A 13179-nucleotide genomic window follows, 5' to 3' on the forward strand; every position below is an offset into this window, starting at 1 on the left:
AACAACCCAGAAATCATTGATCAAGTCCACAATATGGTATTGGATGACCAGCGAGTCAAAGTGCATGAAATTGCTGAGACTACAGGCATATATTTTGCATGAAGAATTGCAAATGAAAAAGCTTTGTGCAAGATGGGTGCCACACTTGCTCACAGCAGATCAAAAACACACTCACATGAAAATCTCTGAACAGTGCTTGGAGCATTTTAACAAAAATAAAACTGATTTTGTGAGTCAGTTTATTACAAAATAAACAAGATGCTAAAGGCATTTTGTTTATTAATTATCTTGAAAAGGGTAAAAACAATAACTGAGGAATATTATTCCGATCTTTTAACCAGACTAGATAAAAAAATTCACAAGAAAAGACCCAGTTTGCAGAAGGGGAAAAAACCATCTTTCATCAGGACAACGCAACTGCCCAACAAAGGTGTTTGTGGCAATGGGAAAATTAAGAGATCTGACTATGAATTGTTGGAACATCCACCCTATTCCCCAGATTTGACTTCTATCTCTTCCCAAAACTAAAACTCTTCCTCACTGGTCAGCGTTTTTCTTCGAATCAAAAGATGATTGCAGCTGTAGAGGGGTATTTTACAGATCTTACTGAGAATCACTACAGGGATGGGATAATGGCACTGTAGCACCACAGGAATAAATGTATCTTAAGGAAGATTGTGTTCAAAAATAAAAAATAATTTTGATATTATAAATTCGTTTTTTCATTGTTAAACCAAGAACTTTTCAGACCACCCTCGTATGTTGAGTCCTCAGACTGCAGGCATTGGTGAGATCCAGCTATCAGAGGCAAATATACTAACTGGTATTTAGCTTAAAGGGTACAGCATTTTTAAGAAGAATAGACAGAAGAGAAGGAGGAGGAGGGATGTGCTGCGAATGATACTGGATGATTTGAATTCAGTTAGGGTAGAAAGCAATGCCTGCAATACTAATAATATTTCATCTGGCAGTGAGTTTGAAGCCATCTTGTGTGTGTGTAATAACAAGATCAAAATACATGGCAGGGTGATGTTACAGACCTAGAGGATCAGTTGCTAGTGCAATGAAATGCATTACCAAGTAAAATGCTGGATGTGAAATGAGGAATTATCATGGGAAACTAATTATCCAAACACTGATTGGGTAGCAGTAAAATCTCATGAGAAGAATGAAGCTGAATTTATTGAACTGCTGTGAGATAACTTCCTCGAGCAGCATGTTATAAAAGAAATCCAAGATCAAAGGTTTTAGACTGATTATAGTGTCAGAGGTGGTTTCAGTTAAAAATGTGACTGCCTTCAGCCTAGTGACAGTGATCAAGCTGTGTTGATTTGGGAAGTGGCTACATTTATAAATGTTCCATTCAGAAAAGGTTACATGCTGAACTACAAATCAGGAAATTGCAACCAGCTGAGGAGTATGCTAAGTTTTGTTCCATGATATCAGCTGCTAGATGGGAAGAGTTTAAAAATATACTTAATTTATGCAATATAATTTTTTGTGCTCCTAGAGTTCAAAGGATAAATAAGGTAGAAGTGAAATGAATGCACAATCTTATGCATTCATTTTCTTATTCACACAGTATTTCCTTCCACATAGCTTTTTCTTAAGAATAAGTGATGCGGAAGGAATATCGTGTGAATAAGATTGGTATCAGTTATGAAAATTATAAGGTGCAGGCCAACTACTGTACAGAAAGCTAAGTGAGTATAAGAAGAAACTGCCTCTGCAAGTTCAAGATAATTCAAAAGAATTTTTACCATTATCAAGTAAAAGAAAGAATGAGCATTAAAGAATAACTAATGAATGCAATGAGCCTCCATAGCTCAGTTAGTACATATGAAGCCCTTTAGCTGGAAAGACCTCAGTTCAATTCCCATTAGTGATGTGAGCAACCTTTATATGGTCTCTTTCAATGAAAGGTGAGTTAGCCAGTCTCATAAGATACGTTTTTTTTTTAAATTTTATTTTATTTTTTTATTTTATAACCCAGAAACTCGGGTTTTTGATCCCCCAGAACAAGCAAACTGGCTCCGTGAACACGTGGATTACACTCATGAATACGTCCCGGCCATATGCCAGTCCCAAGCCCAGATAAAGTGTGTATGTGCGGGGGGGGTGATGAACTACCCTGTAAAAATCTCGCCAGGAACACTTTGTGGGCAATGCCCACAAAGTCACGTAGGGTTGGAAATGACTGAAGGGAAAAACCACCACCAATGAATGCAGATGGAATGGGCGACAGAAGCAGAAGAGAATGTTCAACACCAACGAATGCCTATTTTGCTATAAATTATCAACCTGGTATATGCAACATTGAGCTCACTGCTCTCTCTCTCTCTTCACTGGATGAACTGGTATATGAGAATGAGTTACTAGAGCTACTGCACAAACTTAATAAGAATTCAGCAATAGAGACTGATGGGATATCAGCACAGATGCTAACAAGTGTTCCAACTGAAGCAGCTATTCTTTTCACTGAGCTATATAATTTGAGTCTCAGAACAGGGAAGATTCCACAGGAGTGAAAAGAATGGATGATAATTCCATTGCACAAAGGTGGTGCAAAGAGTGATGGAAAAGTTGGTTAGGGCTTGCATACAGAAATGGATTGACAGATACTATACTTTGCAATGAAGAGCATCGGTTTATTAAGGAAAGGTCATGTTTGAGTCATATAATCAATCCAAAATTGGACTGATTATGACTCAAAAAAATAAACTATTATTAAAAATACAATATATTAGCTTAGATAAGTGGGTGGTTGACAGACAGGCATAAGAAAGTTAAAATTTCATTCTTCAAGTAAGAAAAGCAGAAATTCTTAATGCAAAATGTTTGACAAGTTATAGAATGATAAGAACGGCTTAGAGCAAATCTTTTTTTTTTGAATTCTCTATATAAACCCAGCAGTGAAACAGGAGTAATAAAATAACTATTGCTGCAAGCACAGGCAAACTCAAGAAGCTTAGGACATACTGACAGTGAATGCCAGCATTTCATATGCTAGGGAAGATGGCAGCAGGTTAGTAAGTCATCATCATCATCATCATCATCATCATCAAATTCCTGCCATGTACCCTCAAGGGGTGTACAGGATATAACAGTACTACATGAAAAAACTACATTATTACTAACTTCCTATCTACAATTTTCCTCCATATCAGTCTGTTACTTGTCAAGACTCCAACATTATCAGATCTTATATTTCTATCGTCTAAGGCACCTTGTACCGTATCAATCCACCTATATCTTGGTCTTCCTCCGGGTCGTTTTCCTGCCAACCTGGCAGAGAACACCTGCTTTGCTAATCTTTCCTCTCCCATTCTATTTAAGTGACCATACCATCTGAGATTAGCTCTGCTAACGCATTCCTGGATGCTAACAATGTCAAGTTCTTTCCTAATATCCTCATTTTTAATATGATATTGCCATTGATGCCATCTGTTCATGCCTCTAATCTTTCTCAGGACTCTCATATCTGCGGTCTCTAGTCTTTGGTCAAGTGTTTTACTTCTGACCCAGCTCTCAGATCCATAAGTTAAAATTGGTTTGAACACAGTCTTGTATACAGCTAATTTAGTGTTCCGACTAATTTCTTTCTTATTCCATATGAATTTATTCAATTGACTTCCCACGATACCAGCTTTGCTGATTCTGTTGTCTATTTCTATATTTAGTTTACCATCTTCAGTAAAAATTGTGCCTAAGTAGCTGAAATGTTTTACTTGTTCCACAGGTTCTCCATTCACAACACAGTTGACATTTTCAATGATTCTGCCTATTTTCATTGTCTTTGTCTTTTTATTGCTGACCTTCATACCATATCTATTACAACAGCTATTCAATTTAGTCAGAGAATCTTGCAGACTTGTAGCGGATTTATTTAGAAGTATAACATCATCTGCATAAAGCAAAGAGCTGACATTAACATCTCCAATTTTGATATCATGTTTAATACCACTTTCCTTCATAATGTGATCCATATAGATAATGAATAACAGAGGGGATAATGTACATCCTTGTTTTACACCTGATTTAACATTAAACCATCTTCCTGTACTTCCTTCAATTCTAACTGCTGACTCACAACTCAAATAAAGACTAAGTATTGCTTGATATAATGCCCCATTGACACCATATAACTGCAGCGTATTGAATAGCTTCTCTCTTGGCACCTTGTCATATGCCTTTTCCAAATCGACAAAACTTAAATACAGATCTTTGTTATATTCCCATGCTTTCTCGACTATTTGTCGTAAAGTGAAGATCTGATCCTGACAGCCTCTATTTGGCCTGAATCCAGCTTGTTCTTCACCAAGCTTTTCTTCCACAATTCTTCTCAACCGTTTCTCAAGTATACTTGCATAGATCTTGCCAGGAACACTCAGTAGGGAAATACCTCTGTAATTCTCACATTCAGTTTTATTTCCCTTTTTATATATGGGTACTATGAGAGCTCTACTCCAATCATCGGGAATTCGTCCCTCTGTAAAGGCTTTCTGAACTATGCAGTGCAGCCACTGTAAGACTCTTATACCACCATACTTCAGCATTTCTGGTCGAATATCATCTACTCCTGCTGCCTTTCCACATTTCAAGCCTTTGATGGCTTTTTCTACTTCAAGTATGGATATGTATTCCTGACTGCATGCCTGGTCAGTGTTTTTTATCACTGTGCTGTCATCACTGCTTGTTTCATTTAGCAGTTTTTCAAAGTAATTACTCCATACTTCAAGGATATCTTTTTCTCCTGTTTTCATTTCACCTTTATCATCTCTAATTCCTTTTACAGCACTCTTTCCTCCATTCCTAAGCTTCTTCAACAACCTCCAGAATATTTTGCCACCTTCTTGATATTTATTTTCTATATTCTTGCCAAAGTCCTCCCATGACTTTTGTTTAGCTAGTTTTACACACTGTTTAGCTTTCTTACATTTGTCTCTGTATTCTGTAAGAGTAAAAGCTGACTTATTTGACAGGAACTTTTGATATGCTTTCTTCTTTTCCTTCACTGCCTCTTTAACTTCCTGTGTCCACCAGGGAGTTCTAATTTTTTTATCTTTGCACACAACCTCACCACATGCCTCTCTGGCAGAATCAATCAATGTTTCCTTCAGAGTTTGCCACTGAATCTCCAAGGTTTGATTCCTGTTCTCAAACTCTTTCATTTTCTTTTCAATAATATTTCTGTATTTTAGTCTACAGTTTACATCTGAGAGCTGCTCAACTTTTATTCGCTTTAAAACTTTCTTACATGTTATTCTTTTCAATATGAAATTCAATTTTATCCTGCTCAAGACTAAATAGTGATCACTTCCAATTTCAAATCCTCTGTACACTCTGGTGTCCTGCACCAGGGAGAAAACATCACTATCAACAATAACATAGTCAATGAGACTTTTCTTATTCCTAGCCTCTTCTCTCCATGTGAATTTGTGCACATTTTTATGTTGGAACATGGTGTTAGTAATAACCAGTCCATGTCCTGAGCAGAAATCCAACAGATATTTGCCATTATTATTAGCTTTGCTCTTTTCTCCAAATTTTCCCAAAATATTTTTGTATGTCTCACAATCATTTCCTACTCTACTATTTAGATCCCCAACAAGGACCAACTTTTCATTTTTCATTGTGTCAGTTGCTTTTTCTAAAGCCTCAAAAAATTCCTCCACTTCTACCTTAGTAGAACCTTCTGTGGGACCATAGGCACAAATAAGTCTCATTGTCCAGTTCCCCATTCTCATATTTGCCCACATTACTCTACTTGAGACTGACTGCCATTCAAGAAGATTAGCCTCGTATTTTGTGTTGAATACTATGGCTACTCCTTCTTTTCCTTGATTGTTATTGCCTGAATATAACATTTTGTATTTATTGCTCAGAAAGATCTCACCAGTTTTGGTCTTTTTTGTTTCAGTCACCCCTATTATGTCGATCTGGTACTTATCTAATTCTTCAGCTAGCTCCATTTCTTTGCCATTCAGGCTTCTTACGTTGATAGTACCGATCTTTAACTCTGGTGATGTTGAGTTGGGGTTTGTTTTCAGATTTGTTCCAGTAGCTGACTTTTCGCTGTTCGCCCTGGTTCCCTGGCGAAAACAACGGGGGCCTTGTTTAACCGGGCGACGCCCCAGCCGGCATGAAATTTTGTCATGTTGTACCATCATTTTTTATTTTGGTTTAACCAATAAGAGTACGATTTGGTCGGCTAAATCCCAAATTGCCAGCCCATCCTCTTTCGTTCAGTATCAAAGTAGATACCCAACAGGGTGCACCACGAGAAGGTGAGGATTGGACATTAGGTCAGAAGCGCTGGTCGGTTCTCCGCATTCCTTTAAAGGCTATGTGGAGGTCTCCTCTCAGTTATACAGCTTTGACCCTTAAGCACCCCGTCTGAGATATTATACTCCATATCATGGACCGCCATTGTAATGACAGTCCTTGATATGGAGTAATGAATCATGCTACTCTCTTTTTCAAAGAGATAATTATGTGTGGGTGGGGTGGACACCTGAGAATGCCTTATGCCACACTAATCCAACTGTGAGAAATAATGGTCCAGGGATCTTTCTCTTGGTATGGACCTTTGGTTGCAGTGCCTGGAAGGAGACAAACATAACTGTCTTAATGCAGTTTTATGGAATAAAACTACACTTAAGCCATTTTGTGGAATAGACTTTTTTTTTTCACATTACAATGCAAAATCATACTGTAAGTGCTACTACTGCAACATGACAGTACATCTAGAAATGGCATACAGAGTGGATGTTATGTTGCTAAGTTGTATGATATAATAACTAAGCAGTACAGTTACATTCTAGTGAGATTTGACAATGTGCAATCAAGACAGGTAGATCCAACATAGATGACTGATGGAATATAATGGGTTGCATGACATCTGGCATAATACTGTCCTTTTCAAACTTCAACTAAACAACATAAATTACTTTGATGTTTGCAATTTGCCCTTTTATGAATTACCTGAAAAAGGAACTCCTAATGAACAATGGAAAAATCTGAAATCAATCAATTAGCATCTGTTATATAAAGTTAACTATTATCTGAAAATGTATATACCACTTTCTCATCATAGCACCTGATTATTCCAGGTAATCCTCCCCACTGTACTTTGTTACATATGCTAAGAAGCTTTTGGTAGATTGAAGAGAAAGTGACTTCTTTTACTAGCAATGGTGTGGAGTGTATGATGAGCTTGTGTAAAGTTTTTTGATATACCAAAAGGGATGAATGGCTACTTGATGTGAACTATTAATTTTCCCAATGCAGAAAAAATGTGCTTGTCCAAATCAGTGATCAGGTAAGGATTTCATTTTTAAAGCATAGTTAAGAGACATCTGCTGATATCAAACAGAACAGGCTAATTTGCTTCATTCCAAACTTTTAAGGTGTGTATGAGATGCACAAATTATTCTGTGTTACTTAATGCTTGATGAAATTTGAGTATCTAACTTAGACAATGTTATAAATTAAGAAAAGAATCTGAATCCACACTCTAAGAGACAGAGATAATGAACAAAGAATGTTCTCTTGTTAGCTTCCTGCCAAAAAAAAGTTCCAAAACTGACTCCATTTTAAATGCGATATTCACATTTTAAGTTTTCCTTTAATTTTTAAATTTTAGCTTTAAATTTTAACTTTAATTCTGGTAAGGGTAAGGTTATATCTGCAGAAAAGTGTACCCAAAAGACCTTCTCTCTCTCTCTCAAGAAAACATGACCCAGTTAGTGAGTGCAATGAGAACATGCTTGACAGCCTGCTGCAGATGATGCTTAAGATATATCTAAAAAAAATGATATGATCAAGAAATTGCAACCTCTGCCCCCCCAAGATATAAAAGATTCTCAGGTAGATAAAAACTGTCTAATAAAAAGCGGGAGATGTCATCTAAGACCAAGGTTATAAACATATATTCAAAACCTCCTGACGGAGATATGTCTATAGCCTAAACTAATTTCTATAGAAGTTAGTTTTAGTCTTGTTAAAAACTCTGTAAACCATACAAGACAATTGTACCTATTCTTGTAGACCATTGTACATAACAGTTGTGAGTTTTGAATTCTTTCCTGGCTTAGAGCAGGAGTTCAATATTTGTCCACTGCTTATATTTCCCAAAATTGAATGGTGCATTGCCAGTGTCTGAAATTTTATCCTATATGGCCATTGAGTGGATTATACATTTATAATGATGTAGAAATAATTCATAATTTCTGTTTTGGCCATAACATAATTATTTTGGTCTAAGCAAATTTAAAAGTGACTATTGGACTTCAACTGTTTTTTTTTTTTTTTTTTTGTGAAAAATCTGTCAAACCATTCAACTGTAATATGAAGTAACTCGCTGCTTCACTAATACACGTTTAGCTGGTAAAAGCAGAACTGAACTTGGTAAAAAACTGTTTTGTCAATTTTCCATGTAGTTTGGGGGGGGGGGAGAACAGAGTGACTTCTTTAAAGCAAAGTAAAGTGATCATTTGCATATATAAAAGGACAGCTGAATCTGAAGTCACAGAGAAGATCCAGCTTAAGTCTTCAGTGGATTATCGTATTTCAAATTATTATATGAAATCATCTACACTAAATCAATATTTGTGCTAGTTTTAGAAAGAAATAAGATCTTATACTGACTTTTGGATTTAGTAACTTGGAAAAGAAGAAAGAAATTCAGTAACTCAAACAAAAAGAAGAACAGTAAGGTCTGTAAACAATAATCACTGAAGGAGAAAATAAATAAAACATGAATCACAAAGATAAGCTACACACACACACACACAACAACAACAACAACAACAATAAAAAAAAAACATTAATTCAAAATGATAAAAAAAGTTATCGAAAAAACTGTAATTACAAACATAACTGATTAAAAATAAATCATACATACCTGTTGTAGCTGAACTTCTGAATTTACTGAAACACGGCAAGTGTCACAAAAGAACTTTCCAGATTTTGGTGGGGTGGCCTGAGATTGCACAGCTGTTACTGCTGGTTTTAGTTGGCTTGCCTCAGCAGAGCTTCCTGTGGGAGATTGATAGTCAAAGTCTGATCATGCTTCATGATCAGATTGAAGATCAATCAAAGAAATGGAGAATATATAAAACATTGCAAACACAAAAATGATTAGGAAGGTGGAAGAAAATTATTAGGCCCTTTACGTGTAAATTTTAAGACTGAAAACTTCCTGAATAAATCATAACCACAGAGCTATATAAAAATTAGTTAATACAGTATAATATCATCAGGTGAAATTAAGTATAAGAAACTATAGTATGGTATCAGTTAGTTATGTGCAAATACTTAGTGATTATCATTCGTGATGATGTTTAATGGAAAGAAGTGCCTAAAATAATTAACTAAATTTACTTCCTTAAGTCAATAATTCAGCTTTGTCAAAGGCATCTTACTAGGTACAGATGTAATTTGATGCACATAAAAGAGAGGTGAATGAATATCCTACAGTCCTTACTGGTGCATCCTCCATGGGCACTGTAGGATGATCTTAAATACTGGTCTAATTTCAAAATTCTTCCACATTTTTTGCAGGAGAGTTTTTAGTTTTAAGCAACTATTTATAAGTTGAGATAAATGTTATTAAACTATGCAAGATTTCAAAAACAGTATCTTGGATTTCCATCTGCATCTGTATAATAAGTTTCTTCCCCACTGAATCTGATGAGTTAATGGCATAGTTTGCAAAATCTGAGTGACTAGGTGACTAGTATACTGAGTATGTTAGTAGTTCTTCCAGTCTGGTCAAAATAAGCTAGTCTGCATTAGCATGGTATCCTATAGATGATTAAATAATCTAAGTGATGGAGTCTCCTGTTGAACCGATAAGGTTAGTTCATTTTTCGTAAGTCCTGAAAGAGGTTGAGATGAAATATTTTAAGAACTTACCTTTTTTGAGGTACCCATATATAATGGATGGCAGCAGATTTTTTTTTCTGATCAGGGTTCTAGACGAGGAAGGGTGGGGAGGGTATGGAAACTGTGTAGAGTTTGAATGATTTCAGTAGCGAGGGTACTATGAGTGAAATATGATTTGAACAGATGGTTTCTCATTTTATTAGCTGAGGTTTCAAAAATCCAGAATGTTAAGAGGGAGTGGTGATGGAGGTTGCATGTACCAATATAGGTAGTTTTCCAGTAGATAGCAAAGAATCTACTGGACAGATGCGAGACTAGTGTCAAGGAAGTGCAGTTTTCTTTTTCTATGGTAAAAAGGATTCCAGCCATTAATATGTTAAAAACATTGCTTTTTAATGTTTTTTTCATGTTAAGCCTAATGGATAATGTGTCAATGCAGAAAAGGTATACAGTTCATGTTTGCTTATTATGAAAATGTTGAACACAAGTGTAAATTTGTGATTAAGAGAAAATTATCACCTATAAACACCAATATCTTATAATTTAATAAAGAAAAACTTAAAATTATAACAAATTTACATGAAACAATACTTTCTTTAGTAGCATGTTCTATAACAATCCCTTGGAAATAAAACACTTTCATGTACAGGAGAGAGAGAGAAAAAAAAAGAGGGAGGGAGGGAGGGCAGTAAGTAAGAAGCACTGGAGCCAATGAGAAGCCTGTATAGAGTAAAAAAATGACAATTTTATTTGTGGAAGAAGAAAGCTCAAGAACTTTCCTGCTCTCTGCTGACACTGCTATAAGATAAACAGTATTTAAAAACGAATGCTTCATATAGAGTTTCTTGAACTTTAAAGGTGGGAAGAGCGACTCATGCTCTTAATATGTTTGCACCAGGCCACTGGTGGGAACTAGCTTTAGCATATGTATAATGCTTCTGCATTGAGCAGTCACATTTTCATAAAGCTTATATGGATGTTAGTTGTACTTTTCAGTAGAATTTTATTTGTAAAATTAGCATTTCTGAGAAGTCTGGATGATATTGATTTAAATTTATATATTTCTCATATTATTATTATTATCTGAGACCTCCAGGGAGTCAAGGACTCATCGAGAGAGGCTGTAAATTATCCAACCCAGCTATCATATTTCTCTTGAATTCATTTACACTAGATGCACTCATTACCCCTAAGGGCAAATTATTCCACTCACTCACTGCACTCTGAGAGAAAATCTAGCTCTTACCCTTTTCTTGACTGCAAATAAATTTAACTTCCATGGATTGATCTTTTTTGCTTTACATAAATTGTGTTCTTTCTGTATCCACTGACTGCATTATAAACAGCTGTTCATATGTATTTATTGAACTGAAATTTGAAAGTTTGTTAGGACAAATGTGTTTAGTTAGCTGCTATTTAGTGCTACAATAAATTTTGTTTTGCTTGCATGCATGCAGCATTGTTTGTGAGAGAGGAGTGTTTCTCCATTATGAGTGTCATTCCAGTTGTCTCTAATTACACTAATTGTTGCTAAATATAGTACATACATTGTAAATGTCTCTGTCCTGTATTCTGTGATAAACAAAGCTGTTTGTTTTTCTTGCTTGTGCAGTATATATGCATCTGTTGAGGCTGGAATGTTTATAATGATATAGGAACATTTTTATTCCAGTCTTCAGAAACAACAGACATAGTAAAAATTTATATATTCCTGAATAAAAATGAATACTTTTATGTATTATAAGAAGTGGTTAATTTACAACAAAATACCAGCATATGTGAGATATTACTGATAAGACAGAAGAGCTGCTGACAAAAAAAGTAATGAATGTAAGTTTAGTGAAAATGTGGATAATTCTGATAATGATGAACATTACGTATCCTATTACTGTGTAAAATGTATACTGATCCCTAGTGAATAAAAGAAAATTTTTAGATTCCAAGTGAAATACACATAAAACAGAAATAAATACACATTATAAGCACAATAAATTTTACATGATTTATTGCTGCCACACCTAAATTAATCACTTGTTCAACACTATTAGTTCATTATATTAGCCCCCCCCCCCCCCCATCTAGTTATTTACTGAGCTACCAAATGTATATACAACAGCTATTTATTACTGGTTAGTTATTTATACTTTGCAAATAAATCTTTCCCTCTCCTTGTAAGTTTTTTTTTTTTTTTTTTTAAATTATGCCATCATAAATTCACTATATTCTGGAGGTTGTTGAAGAAGCTTAGGAATGGAGGAAAGAGTGCTGTAAAAGGAGTTAGAGATGATAAAGGTGACATGAAAACAGCAGAAAAAGATATCCTTGAAGTATGGAGTAATTACTTTGAAAAACTGCTAAATGAAACAAGCAGTGATGACAGCATAGTGATAAAAAAACACTGACCAGGCATGCAGTCAGGAATACATATCCATACTTGAAGTAGAAAAAGCCATCAAAGGCTTGAAATGTGGAAAGGCAGCAGGAGTAGATGATATTCGACCAGAAATGCTGAAGTATGGTGGTATAAAAGTCTTACAGTGGCTGCACTGCATAGTTCAGAAAGCCTGGACAGAGGGACGAATTCCCGATGATTGGAGTAGAGCTCTCATAGTACCTATATATAAAAAGGGAAATAAAACTGCATGTGAGAATTACAGAGGTATTTCCCTACTGAGTGTTCCTGGCAAGATCTATGCAAGTATACTTGAGAAACGGTTGAGAAGAATTGTGGAAGAAAAGCTTGGTGAAGAACAAGCTGGATTCAGGCCAAATAGAGGCTGTCAGGATCAGATCTTCACTTTACGACAAATAGTCGAGAAAGCATGGGAATATAACAAAGATCTGTATTTAAGTTTTGTCGATTTGGAAAAGGCATATGACAAGGTGCCAAGAGAGAAGCTATTCAATACGCTGCAGTTATATGGTGTCAATGGGGCATTATATCAAGCAATACTTAGTCTTTATTTGAGTTGTGAGTCAGCAGTTAGAATTGAAGTACAGGAAGATGGTTTAATGTTAAATCTGGTGTGAGACAAGGATGTACATTATCCCCTCTGTTATTCATTATCTATATGGATCACATTATGAAGGAATGTGGTATTAAACCTGATTTCAAAATTGGAGATGTTAATGTCAGCTCTTTGCTTTATGCGGATGATGTTATACTTCTAAATAAATCCACTACAAGTCTGCAAGATTCCCTGACTAAACTGAATAACTGTTGTAATAGATATGGTATGAAGGTCAGCAATAAAAAGACAAAGACAATGAAAATAGGCAGAATCATTGAAA

At 35.5% G+C, this 13179-nt stretch overlaps 1 protein-coding gene across 4 annotated transcripts in view; it reads right to left on the reverse strand.

Moving 5' to 3' along the window:
* Nucleotides 1-13179, reverse strand: part of LOC150107475 (zinc finger protein 385B-like) — a 139558-nt gene that overhangs the window by 31067 nt on the left and 95312 nt on the right. For all 4 annotated transcript variants that reach the window (XM_090391322.1, XM_090391321.1, XM_090391323.1 and 1 more), the window contains exon 7: nucleotides 8906-9039. In XM_090391322.1, coding sequence (XP_090247448.1) covers nucleotides 8906-9039 — 134 coding nt within the window. The remainder of the gene's footprint in view (nucleotides 1-8905; nucleotides 9040-13179) is intronic.

Source organism: Typopeltis vanoorti, chromosome 4, assembly GCF_054136105.1.
Source record: "Typopeltis vanoorti isolate ZY-2024b chromosome 4, IOZ_Tvanoo_1.0, whole genome shotgun sequence".
Lineage (NCBI taxonomy): Eukaryota > Metazoa > Arthropoda > Arachnida > Uropygi > Thelyphonidae > Typopeltis > Typopeltis vanoorti.